This window comes from Perognathus longimembris, chromosome 6 (genome assembly GCF_023159225.1).
Source record: "Perognathus longimembris pacificus isolate PPM17 chromosome 6, ASM2315922v1, whole genome shotgun sequence".
In the NCBI taxonomy this organism is placed as follows: Eukaryota; Metazoa; Chordata; class Mammalia; order Rodentia; family Heteromyidae; genus Perognathus; species Perognathus longimembris.
In genome coordinates this window covers 6,002,199-6,020,725 of record NC_063166.1, presented here as the reverse complement: position 1 = coordinate 6,020,725, position 18,527 = coordinate 6,002,199, and the positions used below count along the sequence as shown (strand labels likewise).

At 35.9% G+C, this 18,527-nt stretch overlaps 1 protein-coding gene across 2 annotated transcripts in view; it reads right to left on the bottom strand.

Annotated features, from left to right (window-relative positions):
* The window catches only part of Supt3h (SPT3 homolog, SAGA and STAGA complex component), a 241,970-nt gene that overhangs the window by 42,180 nt on the left and 181,263 nt on the right, over positions 1 to 18,527 (bottom strand). For both annotated transcript variants that reach the window (XM_048347678.1, XM_048347679.1), the window contains 4 exons: positions 16,835 to 16,947; positions 15,983 to 16,090; positions 12,261 to 12,428; positions 5,305 to 5,415 (listed from right to left, as the gene is read on the bottom strand). In XM_048347678.1, coding sequence (XP_048203635.1) covers positions 5,305 to 5,415; positions 12,261 to 12,428; positions 15,983 to 16,090; positions 16,835 to 16,947 — 500 coding nt within the window. The remainder of the gene's footprint in view (positions 1 to 5,304; positions 5,416 to 12,260; positions 12,429 to 15,982; positions 16,091 to 16,834; positions 16,948 to 18,527) is intronic.

Sequence of the window (18,527 nt, the reverse complement as noted above, 5' to 3'; positions counted from 1 at the left end):
AAATAACTTTTAAGTAAAATATTTCTACTATTTCTCTTTTGAGCCAAGGAAACTGCAGATCTGCAAAGAACATTATTTTGTTTTTAAACTGCAATATTTGTCAAACCCTTCACAATGCAATGTAATTAAAATAAAATATGGAAATAAAGTGGGCAGTAATGGATAGAATATTGCAAATGTCACTCATATCTGCTACTTAAAAATACCCTTATTGTTCCCTACTGAATAGCTTTCTAAAGTGAATCTTCAAGATACGACACAGAGATTTAATACATTTTGGAATACTTGCTGCCATGCAATAAAGTTTAGGAAGTGCTATTGCATGTTCTCAAGATTAAGACCACTTAAAGGACTGAGAAGAAAGGCCAACTTGTGGTAAGAAAGTGAATGGCAGGGCTCCTGAAAGTCACAGAGGCCCATGGCTCCAGGGGTCATACAGTATTTTTCCTATCCACACAAACAGTGCTATTATTTGCTACCTGATTTGATGCTGGTTACTGACATTTTCTCTAATTCTTAAGCTTTCTTCCTGAGAAATGGGAATGAGAACTTTAATCTGACTGTGGTGACCTGAGGACTAAGTATGATGACCAAGATAAAAAAACTTCTCTTAAAAGTATTACTTAATCCAGAATTGTTATTGATTCTAATCAAGTTTCTCCCCAACTTTTCTGCTTTTTTCTTTTCGCACTTCCAACATTCTCTGAATAATCCTAAATGGAACACAATTAGACCATAGAAAATTTCTGATACCCAACCGTTGATAATCTAGAGAAACTACAGTTTCATATGATTTGACTTAAAAAAATTCTGTAACTGAAATTTTACTTCTAACTGTCATATTTAAAATTAAAAGCAATTGCAGAAAAAGTCTGGTATTTTCCCGCAGAACACTCAATTTCAGTGTTTTTTTTTTAATACGACAAACATGCCACACGTTAATTGCTTTCTGATAATCAGTGGCCTAACTGTATGTTCAGTTCCGGGAGTAAGATTTAGTACTCCCCCAAAACCTAAGAAGATTTTATTTCAAACAAAAACCTATTTAGGAATTTTACCAATTTCTACTTGATATTTACATTTGAAAATTATTGTAATATTTTTGTGACATTTAATACTCCAGGGTAAACAGAAAATGCTGACAAGTTTAATGTGCTCTGGTATCAGAATTATTCATGAAATTCTACATCAAAATAGTCAAAACAGTCTGGGATGCAACTTTTGACTTTTTAGAAAAGTAAACTGTGTAAAATTCTTATAGGATATTTTCTATTTTTTATGCTTACTAGTGTATTAGGAATATCTCTGAATAATGCTATAAGAACAACTTGGGAGGGCTCGCTTTCTCACGTGCTTGAAAGGGATCTGTGGGCAGACTGTATCAACTCAAGTCCTACCGAGTTCATTCTCTTCCTCTCCCACATTCTCCTACTCTCTCCTCTGGCTTCTCTATTTTTTCCCCCCTCACATTCTCCTCCCTCACCTACCACATCCAGCTACTGGAGTCTGAACTCAGGTTGTCTTGCTATGCAAGCTACCATTTGAGACACACTCTCAGTGCCTTAGCTTTAAAAGGTTGTGGCTACCTTCCATGATATAAAGATAGTCTTGCCTCTAGAAATGCATCTCAAGTTACTTAGGTTAATAAGTATGCTTAGATGAGTAATTCTGTTTTTTCACATTCTAGTTCAATAGACTACTACCTAATAACATGCAAGCTCAGTGTGTTATGTATTTTTATACTTGAGTATTAGGAGAAGCTGAAATAGATTTAGGCATTACACATGGGATTATGTCATCTCACTCATCAAGCAGTTTTCTTTCTCTGGCTTTCAAAATTACAGACCTGGGAATGGGAATATGGCCTACTGGTAAAGTGCTCATCTCGCATACACGAAGCCCTGGGTTCGATTCCCCAGCACTACATATATAGAAAACGGCCAGAAGTGGCACTGTGGCTCAAGTGGCAGAGTGCTAGCCTTGAGCAAAAAGAAGCCAGGGACAGTGCTCAGGCCCTGAGTTCAGGCCCCAGGACTGGCAAAAAACAAAACAATACAAAATTACAGATCTGGTTTATATCAGATATGTACAGCACTTCATATTGCAAGCTAGGCTTCAGTGTCAAGAACTACAGGCACAAACACTAGCTTCTTGTAACTACTGATGATCTAGGTAAAACACACAACTGAATATCAATAAGAAAAAAGTAAAAGATAAATGAAGAACTAGAAAAAGTATCTGCAACAAATTTAATAAAAGACATTCTTGTGTATAATTTATAAACGGCTTAAAAGTTTTGCTGGATACTGGTGGCTCATGCCTGTAATTTTAGCTACTCAGGAGGCTGAGATCTGAGGATCACACTTAGATGGTAGTTGGGGCAGGGAAGTCTGTGCAATTCTTATCTCCAATTAACCACCAAAAAGCCAGAAATGGAGCTGTGGCTAAAATGGTAGAGAGCCAGCCTAAAGTGAGAAAAATGCAGGGACGGCATCCAGACCCGGAGTTTAAGCTTCAGGACTAGCTCGCGAAAAGCACAAACTCTCTCTCTCTCCCTCTCTCTCTCCTAAAAATTACCAATTTTTGTATAAACTAACATTCTGATACAAATAAATGTACTAATGCCTTATAGAAAAAAATAGGATGATACCTATTACTACTGCATGTGAAATGGGAAAGACTATTCTTTAGCACTTGAATTTTCACAGAAAATTTTATGTTGGAGGTAGTTCAGCTCAATTATTCTGCATGGAAGCTGGTCTCAATCTATGGTTATTAGAGAGGTGATCACATTTCCTCTACTGATATGAGCGGTAGCTCAAAGCTTTACAGAAGCTTAAAGCACCTAAGTGGTATCAGAATAGACCTTACAGCACTGGACAATAGCATCCTCTAACATCAAGATGTTTTGCTCTCAACTACTTTGTTTAGGAGCTGGAAGTATGAGGGAGTCAGGGCAGCCTGTAAATCAATCCTACCTCAAGGAGTTTCTAATTTTCAAAGGCAGATGTATCTATTGCAATATATATCATGAAACCACCTCAACTCACTCAGGTTGCTTATGATATAACATGGAATAGGCATACTGAACCCTGAAGATTGAGCTAACTCTGACAGTAGTAGGTAGTAATTCAGGAGACCCTCCAGGTGAGGTTTTGCTGAAGAAAGGGAAAACTTTGGGTACTGCTCTAGAGTAGAGACACCTTTTGCTGTTTGCTTGTCTGCTTGGAGAGTGGACTTGGACTATTATATTTTCCAGATGTATTTAAGAATTTTAAAAAGCACATTGGTTCATGTTATTAGATAAAAATTAGCTTAAGTTTTATCTGAACAAGCGATTAAGTAAATTTTTACTATCCACTATACTCCTAGATTGTAAAAGTAACACAGGAGTACCGAATAGAATCCATGACACACACACACACACACACACACACACCCCCTACAGATGTGAACTTCTGTGCGAACCATCAGCTAGGATGGTTCCAGTGATTGCCTAGTCTATTTAAAAACAAAAATCCAACAGAATAGGCACCATTTCCTTTTTAGGAAAACTTAATTATGAAGTTATCCCCTATATACATTTCCATTGTAAACCTTTATTACTTTTAGGTACCATTTCAGGTTATTTCTCAAAAATCCCATTTGCTTTGCCATCTTTTAAGGGTTTCCAGATTAACAGGTTTTTTTCTTCTCTCTGTTTGGCTGGTAATTATTTGGTTCTTATGTATGGATTTGATATTTTTAAATCTTAAATCCTTTTTCTATAAGCTGGTTTCTTTTATTCTTATTTATTTGATTATGTGCTGGGGTTTGAACTCGGGGCCTCATACTTGCTAGCATGCCTCCAGTATTTCTTCACGTTGCCTATTTTGGAGATGGAGTCTATTGAACTTTTCTGCCTAGGCTGACCTTGAACTGTGATCTTCTTGATCTCAGCCTTCATGGTAGCTAGGATTACAGTGAATTCCTGGGCCCAACTCCAGTTCATTTAAAATTTTTACTTACAACCATCATATATTTTACTAAATATTACCTTCCTTTTGGCTTCTAGCCTGAAGTAACTTTACCTATCGAGTTGGGAAAAAAAAAGATACTTGATTTCATTGTTTTGTTTTAGTTAAAAGACTACAAATACTTATGCAAAAGAATGTATATCTTTCATCAGTAGGATTAATGACATGTTCTGACTGCATAGGCTGTTTAGTGGCTGAGTGTATGTATACAGAGCCCTGGGGGCCATGGACACGACTGAAAAAAAAAATCATGCCAAACAAGTGAAAATGGCTGCTTCTAGAGCCATATCTATATATATCACATTCTTAAATCACATAGACAATTCACAATGACTAACAGGAATAAGGAAGGAAAAGAAAACACTGACTTTAGATATAAGGAAAAAAAGAAAACTTGATGTAGAAGAAATCATTACTTGTATAAACAAAAATTAGCTAATTATACTCTCATAGGTAAAAATATATACATCATTTATTACTTGTTTCTAAATGATGTTACTTACATACATTCTGGTTAAGTTAATTAATATAGAGTAAATATCTCCAAAAAGTGAACCTTATTGCTCCTTTGTTATGTAAATCAAACCATACTTTCTGAATATCAAACTAATTCCTTAGAAACAGAGTAAGATTTCAAGAAATTTGTTAATATTAACAAAAATTTTCTTTAAAGTCAGCTATAAGGAGAGCATTTAATTAATACACACACACACACACACACACACACACACACACACACTTTCTTCAGACTGCGGAAATATCAAGTCTTTACTTCTCCATTAAAACAACAAAACCCTGATTATAGGCTTTCAGATCATTTGAAGATGTGAAAGCCAGTCTGCAGTTCAGCCTAGTTCAAAGGCAGTAAGGAAATCATTTCTTCTTCTTCCAACTCAAAGTATGTTTAGGAGAAGGACATCTGATAGAAGTGGTAATGCCAGTTTAACCAATTTTAAAATATAAAATGCTTCTAGCAATATTTGGATACATATAATTTGACAAAAAGTTTTATAAACCTAAGCTTTGGAAAATAGAGAATATCAGCTCCAACAAACAAACTTAATATGTAATTGAAAGAAAATAATATTTAGTAGAAAAAAATTACCCTTCCAAAAAAGAGACAAAAATGACTTTTATTTCCCTTGCGAATTATGCCACTTTTCTACAACAAAATTACGGCCACCACAAATTGCTTTCAACAATTCCATTGCTTCTTCATTTAACCACTTGAAAATCAAAATTCTTTCAGATTATAAATATAACTTCTTATAACTCTGTTATTACGTACTGTGAATGGGGAAAGAGGGCCAATCTTGTGGCCGTAGCGTCGAACGGCCTCTCTGATGTGGCAGGGCTGGATGGCATCACTGTGAGCCTCAACACCACAGGCCGCAGTGCTCTGTGACAGAAAAACACATAAATTGTCACTAAATCAAAAACACACAACAGGACTACAGTGTATAAAACAGGAAAATAAACCTTTATAAAATGGGCTGTTTTCCCCTGTCGGATGCAACATCATCATTGCCATCTACTACATGTAAAAGAGAGTTCCATTAACAAATCAAGGACGACCTTTCCACGACCCTTCCTAGCAGGCCTACCAAGCAAATGCAGTCTTGATGCCTACAATATTTCACCTACGCCTCTGTGGCAAGGTAAGGGGAATGCAGCCACTTGCACGCAGATGACAAGTACCATGGGAGCTTGTTGAAAGAACCACAGGAAGCTCTTGTTTTAAAAAACATTTAAACATTTATTATGATAAATGTTTCTTGGGAGATTCCTGGGCATATATTTGAAATATCTTGAGGGTCATGAATTTACAGTGAGAAATGTAAAAGTGCTACATATTTATTTATGATACTGCCAAAAAAGACCATTTAATTTAGTTCCCAATTTTCTAGGTGTCTTAGGATAAAACACACAGAAAAGCTTTCTGTTTTTAATCTATCTCTTCTACTGAAAGGAATGTTTGAAAGCCTGAAATGAGAAAAGAAGAGAAATATTATATATAATAATGGTACAACCTAAGATATGATGGATATAAATGTATGTACATGTTACAGGATTTACAGAAAACTCATTATCGTCTCCTGGTTTGTGCACAAGTTCTGGCTTTTCAATTATGTTGGTTCTAGAACCTAGCCCTACCAGTTGCCAGCTCTAGCAAATTATAAAATAGCTCCGGGCCTCAGTTTCCTCAGCTGTAAATTAAGATAATGATTATAATAACTTCATAGGATTTTTGTGAAAATTAAATGAGATGAAATAGAAACCACTTAGAACAGTGCCTGCCACATGTTAGCTGTAAATAGTATCAGACTGTTGTTACATCATCATTCACATAAGGATGAGAGCAGAACTTCCATGTTCTTGAAATGTAAGACAGTTTAAAGTCTTCTAAGTACCAGAGGATAAATAATCAAGAGAAAGAAATATTCAATCTGCACGATACTATTACTGTGGTCTAGAATTCATTTGTAGTTACCTAATATACATGATGTGTTTTCCTGATAATTAACAATTACCGTATTTTTTCTGATACTATGTATATTTTTCATAATTCTTTCTAGGGAAGATAATTCTATGGGTAGTAAAGCTCTATAAATCATGACTTGGCAAAAATCACATCAAATGCAAAAACATAACCTCATTAGACCAGCAATTTCAACTCTAAGAATTTTTTTCCCTACAAATGTGTTACATAGGTGTAAAACAATATTTACTACAGTACTATGTGGATTGATGAACTAAATGCTTACCAATGAAGGACTAGTTAAATAAAATATCCATGATACACCCACTTAGGGAAACAAAACCATGGCAACCACATCTGAAGCTATTCTACTCATTCCTATAATGCTCTAAGATACATAATTGGAAGAAAGCAAGCTATCCATTCACATGGCCCCATATTTCTACCCATTAAAAACAACTTATTACATACTCATTTAAGCATAAGGGTAGCATTATCAGGGTACATGTGTACAAAATCAGTGAAGTGCTGTTTTCATGGGGAAAGTGGGTGGCTGGAAGACAAGGCTTAGAGGGGGACTTATTTTTCACATATATTCTTTTGTACCTTAAAAATAAACTTGCATGCCATGTGCATGTTTTTCTTATTACAAACTAGTAAAATAATTTTAAAATCCCCATGAGTATCTATCTGCTAGTTATCCAAGCTGAACCTGGAATGAGATTTAAACTAGACATACAAAAAACAGATCATGATTATTTTTATTGGGATAATGGAATATGAAAATACACTGAGTAGCAACTACTCTAGGGTGTCATTCCAATAGCACTCCAAATAATGTTCCTCCTATGCCCACAACAACACAGATTAGATTATCTTAACCCTTACTTTGGCACTGACATAGAAATAAATAGATTTCGTTGATAGCTTTCTCAATTCTCATTCCAGTTTTTTTTTTCAGTTGGTAGATATTAGAATATGAGGACAAAGACTCTACTGTAGGTCTACAAAACAAATGTGAATAATACAGACACATCCACCTGCTGGTATAACAGATAGCTGTGAAAGAGGATCAGACTTTCTCTCTATGCATGGGAGTCCTTAACTGAGTTTGAAATCTAAAGGGTAAGGTTTCTGGTAGAAACTCAAGTGGAAATAAAGAGAGAATGACACTAAAAGGGCAATATCCTATGTAATAAAGTAAAATGGGAAGTCCTTCCAGTGTGTTCCTCTCTGTGGCATTCTGCTAAATCCATTCTTTCTCCCTACAAATTAGATTTAGTTTTCATTTATATTCTCAATGGCGAGTGGAGGTAATAACTTTTCCTGAACATTCTCTAATAAGTTTGTTATAAAACATTTTGGTCAAAATCTTTTAGAATCACTGTATGGCAGTCAAACAACATTTGGGAATAATGAAGTAGGAAACTGTTATGGACCCAATCTTGTGCTCTCCTCAAAGTCTTAGGTTGAAATCTTCACCCCAAATACATTAGGACAATGGACTTTGGAAAGAGATGGGGTAAGGAGGGTGAAGCTGTCATTCTTTGAACCACAAGCCAGCAAGTGGGTCTTCACTTGACAATGGATTGCCAGTGCCTTGATCTTGAATTTCCCAGCATCCAGAAAGTGAAAAATGCATTGCTTGTACATGTGAGAATTAGACTACATCCAGTTTATAACATTTTGTTATAGGAACCCACATGAATCATGGGAAAATCATCAAATGAGAAGTTACCTTGGGAATGTTATTTGTAAAACACAGAAATGAGTAAGTCAGACTAGCTGGCTGGCTGATGTTATCTTTTCCACAATTCAATTTTGTAAAAAAGTCATAGACTCCATTTTGCCAATTTCAAGTCCATCTACCCTAATTAATGTTAGCAATAGCTAATATTAGTAATATATGAAGTTGATATTTGCATTCCTACATTTTCTTGGTTTGTTCACTGGGCTCTTTGGAAGGACATGTTTTGATTTAAAGATTATATTCCCAGTATTTTGTTTTACCGTAACAAATAACTTCTACCTATATCCAGTGCCAATAACTTTTAATCTATTCAAATTAAAGTTATCCTAAGTGTAAAGCTTTAATTTAGTAGTGATTCTAGCATTCTCTAAAATTATAAAGGGAAAATTAATATTAAATTTACCTATTTGTTGTCTTATTAAGATGGTGGGCCATACATGGCCAAATGATATGCAGTTATAGTAAGCTTTGTTTATTAAAAAAAAATCTAAATTTCCCGTCCTTTCCTTCATGTTTAGGTAAGAATTAAGAGATGACCAATGTTACATATCACACACAGACATAGCTATCCACCAAACCTCATTGCTTCTAGTATGCACAGCTGATATAGAAGAAAGGACTTTATTATTTTGTTAATTATTTTTTTTTTTATTTTTTGGCCAGTCCTAGGCCGTGAACTCAGGGCCTGAGCACTGTCCCTGGCTTCTTTTTGCTCAAGGCTAGCACTCTGCCACTTGAGCCACAGTGCCACTTCTGGCCATTTCTGTATATATGTGGTGCTGAGGAATCGAACCCAGGGCCTCATGTATACGAGGCAAGCACTCTTGCCACTAGGCCATATTCCCAGCCCCTGTTAATTATTTTTACTTACTGTTGTAAATTGACAGGTAATGCTGTATATTTTTGTCATGTGAGAGGACATTTTTAAGTGTAAGTAGTTATAGAATAGTTAAATTTAGCTAATGAACAAATTATTGACTCATAAGGTATTCTCTTTTTTTGGTGAGACTACATAATTAACATGATTCACATTTTTCTCTCTTTCTTTTTCTTTTTTGCCAGTTCTGGGACTTGAACTCAGGCACTGTCCCTGAGCTTCTTTTGCTCAAGGCTAGCACTCTACCACTTGAGCTATAGCACCACTTCTGGCTTTTCTGTGTATGTGGTACTGAGGAATGGCTTCATGCATGCTAAGCAAGCACTCTACCACTAAGCTACATTCCCAGCCCATGTTTCACATTTTTTTAAGAGTACAATAGGCCATCATTAACAGTATATACCTCATTGTACAAAGGTGTCTTAAAATTTATTCCTCCATCCTAACTGTAATTATGTATTCTCTAAGACTATTACATGCAATAAACTGTAGCATGAAGTGGCTCAAGTTTCCAGTGAGAGGAAAAAAATGTACAGCATGAGTCTGACTATACGAAGATGTGTATGAATAGGGACAGAAATAATCTGCAACCTTGAAATGGGATATTTATTTTGATAGCACTAATTTATAATTTGGGAGAATCCAGATAATACTTTAATCCAAAATTTTTGTTGTAATACACATCAAATTTAATAGTTTTTAATAATATAAAGAAGGAAATGTAAAAATTCAAGAGAAAAATTTCAAAAAGCTTAAAAAGGGTAATTTTTATATATAATAACGAGGACAATTGTTCTCCTAGTTTCAGTTACTGGGGGAGAGTAGTTACTAGTTGAGAGTACTAAAACTGAAGTACTTTAAAACTATTTTATGACATACCAATTCCTTACCACTCATACTTTCCCTTAACAAATAAACAATGAACTCTGCTATTCTGTAAGTGAAAGACAAAACCAGAGGCTGAAATCTGAATTTTCTTAGTATTGATTATAAAATTATATTTTATATTATAGTAATGGCACACAATTTACATTGTACTGAATGTACATAAAAGTATATGCATAACACACAATAAAAATAAGTACGCAAAGTACTGAAGATTGATCCAAACCAGACAGAAACTGGAAGATTAAATTACAAGAGTAAATCCTCTGTTAAACAAATGAAACATACATACTAGTACCACCACCATTATCACAAGCTCTCTTCATGAAATATAACAGAATCTCATGTTTACAGTCTATTACTCACAATGTCCACAATATACTTTTAAATATTAGTAGACATACAAAAACACAAGATGTGACCTATACCTAGTGGAGAACAAAATAATTCAGATATTTAGTTGAAGGCTAAAGACAAAACACTTACAAAAATTAAAGAGTTCTCATGTATCTTATGAATAACATTCAAGTAACTAAGATAGCTGGGAATATAGCCTAGTGGCAAGAGTGCTTGCCTCCTACATATGAAGCTCTCCGTTCGATTCCCCAGCACCACATATATGGAAAATGGTCAGAAGGGGTGCTGTGGCTCAAGTGGCAGAGTGCTAGCCTTGAGCAAGAAGAGACCAGGGACAGTGCTCAGGCCCTGAGTCCAAGGCCCATGACTGGCCAAAGGAAAAAAAAAAAAAAGTAACTAAGATAATTTATGTGGAGTTTTAAAAATGGAGAAGACAGAATGAGGCAGAAAAAATATCTGAAGGAACAAACTGATAGCAATTCTCTGCCTTACACACACACACATGATTAGAAATAATGAAAATGTTAAGCTACATTAGAAGTATGTGAAAAGCATGTATTTGGGAGCAGAGTTTTATTCAGGGTACATAAGAAACTCATACGTACTGGTAGTAAAAGCCAGTTATCCCCCAAAAATTGAGTGAAGAATTTGAAGAGATACTTCTCAGAGAAAGAACTGAATGTGGATGAGCAATTAAACATGCAAGTCAAGGAAATACATGGACCACAATCAGTTATCATTAAATATCCATTACATGGCTAAAAAAAAAATGAAAACACTGGATGCTGACATGATGTGGGCAAATGGAACTCCTAGACACTGCTGGTCAAAGTACAGAATGATATAACTATCAACATGGTAATGATATTTATACAATATACACTGATATTTATACAATGGAATATTAGCCAACACTAAAAATGAGTAAGTCATACTGAAACAATTTCCGAGTAAGAGAAATTTAACACAATGGATTATATACAAGTTGTGTGTGTGTGTGTGTGTGTGTGTGTGTGTGTGTGTGTGTGTGTGTGTGTGTGCTGGTACTTGAGTTTGAACTCCAGGTCCCCTAGCTTTTTTGCTCAAGGCTAGTGCGCCACAGCTCCACTTCTGGCTTTTTGCTGGTTAACTGGAGAGAAGAATCTCATGGGCTTTCCTGTCCAGGCTGACTTCAAACTATGATCCTCAGATCTCAGCCTCTTGAGAAGCTAGATTATAGGCTTGAGCCACCAGTGCGTGGCAAATTGTCTTTGTATATGAAATTGTAGAAAAGAATGAAAAAAAATCAAAACAGTGGTTGCCTTTTGGGGGATGGAGCCAGTAATTGGGAGGGCGCATGAAGGCTGGGTGGACCATGCACGAGTTGATGGCATTTCATATCCTAAGAGAGTTTCCAAAAAACACAGGTGAAAGTTCATTAAATGGCACACTTAAGAGCCCAATCGTTCAGTGCATAAATTTTACTTTAAAAAACAAACCAGATATTATGCATACTAAAATGTTTAGGAATAAAATGTACTGATGTCTGTAGTTTGCATGGTAATATATGAAAAAAAAGATAAAGTAGAGGACAGATGAAAGGATGATTAGACGAATATTGTAAATGTAAGCATAATGTAGTAAGTTAATGTAGTAAATGGTAATTGTAGATGCTAGTGGTAGATACAATGTTCATCTTATAATTTTAACTTCTTTATGTTTGAAAATTTTATAAGAAAATGTTAGAAACTATAATTATCTTGTTTTATCCAGAAGACAGTTGTTTAAAAGGTCACTGACTATGAGTGACTGTAAACTGGATGCTTTTAAAAATTTGATCTTTAGAAAAACAGCATAATTTTCATGTATCTGAAACTCTCTTCACTCTACACCAGGAAAAAGAAAAGTCCCACTGACCTTTTTTCTTTTTCTCTGCTTAGTTTTCGCTGCGTCTGGCCCAGCACTCCCATTCCCCAGGGGTCCTGATGTGGTTTTCCCTGTGTGCTGTGATCCCGACGATGGAGCTGTTGGCGTGGGAGGAGGCGTGCTCTCAGGGGAGTCTGGGCAGGACTTGATGCAAAACCCCTGTTCAAAGAGACATGGCTTGGAACCCAAGCGTGCAGACCTTCAAGTAATATTACATTATCCATATAGCTCATAACTACAGATTAGAAGTGTAAAGATATTATTTATTCTTATCTAATCCACAGGAATGATGCTTCTGCTTGTTCCTAAAATTCTAAATATGGTAAATTTTAATTTATGTGTTCAGACAGAATCAGAATTCTTTGTCTGTATCTTCTAAAACTTCTGTTGTCCTGGTAAGATATAGATATTTGTATTTGGAAATTTTGCTAGTATCCAGATTTACATGTTTCAAAAGGAGCTCCTACACTTTCTCCCCAAATTGAATGCCTTCTAGACATTATGTGTCAGTGGTAACAAGTAGAGTCATTAAGTTTCTCCTCTAGCCTTTCCCTTCCCTTCCTCCCTGTTTGGTTTCTTTGGCCATAATTACAAGTTTATTCTTATTCTCCCTTTCATGCAGAAGTGCCTCAAATATTTGCAAACCATTGTTTTTTCTACCTTTTTCCCCCAATGGTCAAACATTCTAAATGTTTTCAATCAGTTATTATACATATTAGACATATTTGCCTATAGGATGATGCCTGAAAACTAACAACAGAAAACTCACTGTTACATAACAGTATTGGTTTCTAAGGAATTTATAGGCATATTAAAAAAAAAAAAACCCTGCCTTTTCCCTCGATTTTATTATCCATCACATTTTCCTTATTTTATCAACTATACTGCCTATCCTACCTACTAGCCATACCCCCTGTAATGTAGTAAAATAAACTAAGTAAGATTCTAAAATACCTTGCTGAAATACAGATACTGATTTCAAGAGCTTTTCCTTATGTACTTGTCTAGAAACAGTACCAAATAAGAGAGAAGGAACCTGGTCCACTATGACTTGTTTCTGGAAGAACAAGGTATAGGTTGAGTATCCCTCGTCCAAAGTGCTCGGGGTCAGAATTCTTTTGGATTTTTGGGAATATGTGCATAATTTGTAGTGATTTATATCTATCAGTATGTAAACAATGTTAGAACAAGTTAGAAAACTAATTTGAATTAATATTAAATTTGCTACTCTAGTGTGAGGAGCCCAAAAGCATAAGTAGCTCAGTCTCTAATGTAGTTAGTACTCAAGAATAATACTCCTTTAGATACAATGGTCTTAATATTTACTCCATGACCTTGAGTTTCCAATTCCAAACCACTGAAGATGACATTGCCGTTTGGATATTCTTAACATACCCTTTTGAATCCATACTCTTTAAGCCAAGAATTCTCCAACTATTCCTTAATAACTCTAGGAGTGTAAGACCTTATACAAACTAAGCCTTAATTTTTAAATTTAGCTCCCTTCTATCCCTCCTCAATGAACCTGAGCAGGAATATTTTCATCATTTTAAAAATTTACTTTGTACAATTGTAGTTATGGGGCTCAGAGGATTCTCACTATTTTACTTTCAGTCTTTTTTCCTTCAACTTTCCTCAGCTTTCTTTCTGAAGGCTTTGGTTCTGTGTGTGTGTGTGTGTGTGTGTGTGTGTGCGTGTGTGTGTGCAAGTGTGAGCATGCAAGTATTTACTTTAACCTCTGCACTTTCAGTCTGGAGCACTCAAAATTGGTATATCTTAATTGTTTATTTGTTCACAAATTATCTTGTTTTACAAATCATTCTGTCTTCTTGAATGAACAATGCTGAGGCAGTCTCCAGATATTCCTCTCTTATTTAGTAAGGTGCTGGATATGTAGACACTTGATGTTGGTTGCTGAGTTGCAATGCTTTATAATGGCATTCTTGTGTGTTTTGTCAGGGAATTCAGGGCAGAAAGGAAGACAATCATGATGAATGGCCACTTTGACTATCTGTTACAGAGGAGGAAAGGTGTATGCCAGGCCAGGAAAAAGCCCGAGGCTTACACTAACATTCCATCAGAATGCTCTCGGATGCTCATGTTCCCACCTCCCAGAGAGCCCAGGAAACCCAGTACACACAGGACATTTTTCTCAACTGCAGTGTAGCTGGGAACAGCGGCTGTGGTTGTTGAGCAGTTGCCCAGGGCGGCTTGGCCACCCTGGAGAACCAAGTGGCGGGGGGGCAGGGACGGGGGCCGGGGGAGTTTTCCTAGCCACGCAAGCAATTGCTTCAATGCTAAGGGAAAACTAGGCTTGTTATGTTCACAGTAAATTTCCTCAATTAGAAATGTTACAACAAATTTGTCTGATGTTAATGGAAAGCATACTATACACATATTCATAAAGTGAACATGCATCAAAGACATTTTAAAGGGTGTTCTTTGACATCATAATGTGGGTTTGAAACATAAAGAAAACAAATAGTGTTTAATCAACTAAGTAAGCTTTGGGGACTTTTAAAGTATTTTGACTGATAATGATGTATGACCTTTTCTAAGGGGAAAAAAAAGGATTTTTAATAGGCATGAACATTTTAACTCCCACTTAGATTCCAAGTCAATCCGACTGTTTAAGGTATATGAAAAGATGGCATGTGGATTCTGGGTTGTGATAAGATGTTACATGGCATATATCTTTGTATATTTTCTAAGTACTTTAGAGCAGAATGCTAAAACCTGGGATTCATCGATTCCTTAGATCTTCTTAGAAACAACTGGAGCCACTGTCTTTGTCAATAGAGGTTAATAGGAAGTGAATGTTTGTAATTAAGGCAACGGTGTAAAACAGGGTTTTGCTATGTTCAGGTTGTACATTTCCACCCAACTCACTCAATAAAAACTCACTTTATAATAATGCATGAAGATGTTGACCAGAGTTTTCACTGTCTTCCTATGGTTAACAGATTGAATTATATGCAATTGCTTTTCATGCTTACAGGTAAAATATTAGCAAATGCTATTTATATTTTGGAAACTAAAAGTGGTGCATTATTATGCAAAGGTTTATTCATGGCAAGAAGAGCCTTTAAAAAAATAGATCTTCACAGTAACATCTCTGGAACCTAAATCAAATCAGAAAAGGATAGGATTTTCATGTGGTAGAGCCAGTCTAAAACCTGAAGATAAATGGGGCCAACCCTTCTAAATCAGTTTATGTATGAATCAGTAAATGTAATGGAAAGTTATTAATAAAGGACAGGAATTATTAATAGTCTCCCTCTCTTTCACTCACACTCTGTCTCTATTGTACTGGGGATAAAGTGTAGGCTCTTTATATGCTAGGCAAGTACTTTACCACTAAGCTATAATCCCAAACTCTTTCATCTTTGAGAAACAAAGAAATAAATAACTATTTCCAATATTATTTAGTTACTTAAACCTGTTGTTCATTTTCCATGGAAACAAGGAATGTTCTGAAACCACTTACCTTTCATTAAAAGGCTAGGAAAGCCAAATGAAGCAAAGGAAAGGTTAAAAAAAAATCAGTGTATTAAGTGAACTATCATGGCCTGGCACACAGTAAATACTCAATAAATATTTGTTTGAATGGAAAATGTATAAAGATTCTTTAACTGAAGGCTGCATGTTCTTACAATTTTTTTTTCAAGGAACTAGATATTTCACAAAATCGAAGCTGATTTTCTGATACTGACCTCAGCAGAGTTGTAGTATTGAATGAAGGTCGCAGAAATGGCATGGCTGAAGGGGTTCCCTGCCTTGGTTACCATGTCCTGTTTCACAAGTAGAGCCAGATCCACTAACTAGAAGATCAGAGCAGTGAAAATAAAGTCACACAGCTGGAAATAATCATTAATGCCACTGAAGTGGCAAACCTACTGGCAATACATTGTGAATGGTATTGATAATACTATGTGCCTAAATATCTATATTGTGGACAAGAGCACAGACTATACTCATGGGCATATCCATGAATACAAATGACATATTTTGACTCTAGGGGAGTGGTTCTGAAAGTTTATTTCATAATAACTAAGGAAGAGTTTTAAAGAACTGATTTTTGGGTTTCAAGCCTAGAGATTGTAATTCTACAGGTCTGCTATCAAGGGTCATCTGGGAGTTCTCATTCTGAACAGGAATCAAGGAGATGCCGGTGCTCTTGGCCCACAGACCACAATTGCAGAACTTGGCTAGAGGGTAGAGATCCCAGACCAAACTTTGGTGAGTACCCAAGAGAGTTCACATTCTTACAAAGGCACTTTTCAAAGCTAAGAAGGCACCTCTAAAGTAGAGATTAAGTTGAGGACTTAAGAAAAAGTGGGGATTCCATTTCTGGTCAGAATAATGCTGCCAGAAAGTCTTTCTTATACCCTTAAACTCACCAGAGCTAAGGTTACAGGGAAATGTAACAGAACTAGGAAATGATGCAGGTGTCACAGTATGAGAGAACATGGTTCTCATCCTAGGTAGAGCATAGGTGGAAGGAAGAACTGACCGTGGACAGAGCTGAGGAGAAACTAGCTTGGTGGATAGTTTAGAATTCTCACCTGAGCCACAGTTTCATATGCTAAATAGGCTAAAATTTCCATCGCAATAACATTGGGTTTTATCTCCATGCTGCCACAGTCCAGCCAGTCTCGAAATTTGGAAGCTTTTTTGGCTAGTCATTAGAAAAAAAGTGGAGAAATTCAATTAAGTTGTGTTTTCATTTATTGAAAATAGATTTAGTTCTAGTATTTTAAGAAACCTACTAAAAGTGAAGTCTTAGGAGACTCATTATGATTCAGGTTCTTCTTGTGACATATTTTAAATTCTTTTTTTTCTATTAAAATTTAAAAATTGCTATTAGAAAGGTGATGTTCAGAGGGGTTACAGTTATGTAAGTCAGGTAAAGAGTACACTTCTTTTTGGACAATGTCACCCCTTCCCTCATTCTCTCCCAGTTCTTCCCTCCCATCCCACCCACAAGTTAATAATTTATCTTCTACACAGTGTCCAATGACTACACTTCTGCATTTGTTCACCCTTTGTCCCTTCACTTCTATGTCTCCCCATATCTTCCCAAAGACATATAAAGGAACATAGAGAACAACAAAGGAAAGAAAAAAACAGCAAAAAACCCAACCTCATTTTCATTTTCTGTTGTTTTTAATATTATTACCTTTAGTTGTAAAAGGGGTTCCAATTCAACACGTGAAATTTAATTTTGAAAGGGTTCTGATATGCATACAACTATAAATAAGATGAAATAAAATGAAAATTTTCTGTTCTGAGAATTGCATAAGAATAGTATGAATAATGTACTATCTTTGAACTTTTGTTACTGTATAGATTTTCTACTCCCAGGAAACACAACTTTTATTTATTCATTTATTACTTAAATATTTTGGGAAGTACAGGGATTTGAACTCAGGGTTCTCACATTTACTGCTTCTTATTGCTTCAGAATATGTTGCCATTGGTTTTTAGCTTGCTTAAAAGTTGCTTGCCTAGGATAATTTAAATTTACTCTTGTAGATATACAATTCTACATGAAAAAAGATCTCTAAGGGGGGAAGAATGAGTACAGAGAAACTGAATTTGCAATATTTTTCAATATCTGTTTATTGTTAGAAAAGGTTCAGAGCTGTGAATTTAGAGTGAAATTAAGTGACAAATGGCTTGATTCAAAATAGTTATATTTCCTCTGATTGTGAAGATGTTCAGATACTTTTTAACTTTTTCTTTCTGGTATTGAGGATTGAACCTAGCAGTACATAAGCCCTTTACCATTTGAACTGTACCCCTTGCTTCCCTCTTTCTTTTGTGCAAATATCTGGGCTTCAGCTCAGGGCCTCAAGTTCTTGCTTGGTTTGCTAGCTCACAGCTAGTTGTCTATCATTTGAGCCATGCCTCCTGGCCACCTTTTTGCTGATGGATTGGAGATAAAGACTCTTGGAACTTTCTGTCCAAGCTAGCTTAAAACTGATCCTCTGGCCTCCTGAATAGCTCCAATGATAAGTGTGAGGCACTGGTAGCCGGTCTGTAATCTATTTTGTTTATGTATTTGTTTTAAGACAGGGTGGCTAAGTTTGCTCAAGTTGGCCTCAATCTCCCTATCCCTTTGCTTCTGCATTCCAAGTAGTTAGGGACAGGTGGGTGCCAGATTCTAAAGCCTACCCTTCAAAACCAGATTGACTCCACTCTGTATTTAAATTACTTCCCTAGGAATCCCTGAGCCCCTGAACACCTGGCTTTGAG